The 1006-nt window shown below is 49.9% G+C and overlaps 1 protein-coding gene across 1 annotated transcript in view; it reads right to left on the bottom strand.

The window, feature by feature from the left end:
- The window catches only part of LOC119831961 (guanine nucleotide-binding protein subunit beta-5), a 5538-nt gene that overhangs the window by 1807 nt on the left and 2725 nt on the right, over positions 1-1006 (bottom strand). Inside the window, exons 6-8 of the mRNA XM_038355531.1 lie at positions 814-936; positions 655-710; positions 439-562 (exon numbers count right to left, since the gene is read on the bottom strand). Coding sequence (XP_038211459.1) covers positions 439-562; positions 655-710; positions 814-936 — 303 coding nt within the window. The remainder of the gene's footprint in view (positions 1-438; positions 563-654; positions 711-813; positions 937-1006) is intronic.

The following is a 1006-nucleotide window of genomic DNA, read 5'->3' as shown; positions in this document are numbered from 1 at the left end:
GGAGCCCCGGCGCCCGGAGCCCCCGCGCCCGGAGCCCCGGCACCGGCCCAGGCCCCCGCTTCGTCCACTCCGCTCGCCACCCACAGCGCGCGCAGCCAGCTCGGCCCCCCTACACACCTCAGAGCGTTATAACAAGACTCCCAAATCCCATCACATATCATCATATGCAACCGCACTCAAAAAATTTACTATTTATTTTCCAACCGTCGTCGAAAACCATGGAGGTTTTTAATTCTTTTCTTTACTTTAGCTTAGGTCTGTGGGTTTTAAACCAATGGGGTGACTTTTGTGTTTAATATGGCAATGCCAGAATTATAATTTCTTATATAGTAGTATATAGTATTCTATCGCATAACGATAAGTTTATTAAGAATATTAAGATCTAGAGAGACTAATCGAATAATGATTATCACGGAACGTATAAACCGACCGCGGTACTGGTGCATGGCCCGGCGGAATGTGTGGTCATCGGGCCACAGCGGCGGGGGCGCGCGCTCGCCCGGCGCGTCCCACGGGTCCCACGCGTCCCACGTACCCAATGAGCCGAAACATTGCGACATCGCTGAAATTAAACGTCACGTTTTCATTTAAAAATATTGTAAAGTGAGATCTCATTGTAGGTACTGATTAGTAATTACATTCGCGCATTCTCACCTTCGATAGAAAATTCAGATGACTCGTTCGAATCGATGTCACACTTCGATGCATATCTGGAAATTTAAAAATAAGGATATTAAATAGTTTCGTAATAAATTTGAAACGCGATTACGATAACGATTCTGTTTATGGATTTTTGTAACGGCTAGTACTGACCCCAACAAAAACAGTTGGGTGTGAGCAGCGTCGCCGGTGCCGAGCGCGAGGTCGCGGCGCAGCGCGCCCGCCGCGCCCCCCGCGCCCGCCGCCGCGCCGCCCGCGCAGCGCCACACGTCCGGCCTACACATGCATAGGAATTCCGTTTAGCATTAGACAGCCTTAAACCAATCGGACGTACGTAAAGAAGGTA

This window comes from Zerene cesonia, chromosome 14, assembly GCF_012273895.1.
Source record: "Zerene cesonia ecotype Mississippi chromosome 14, Zerene_cesonia_1.1, whole genome shotgun sequence".
NCBI classification, from domain to species: Eukaryota; Metazoa; Arthropoda; class Insecta; order Lepidoptera; family Pieridae; genus Zerene; species Zerene cesonia.
This window is presented reverse-complemented; position numbering and strand designations above follow the sequence as displayed.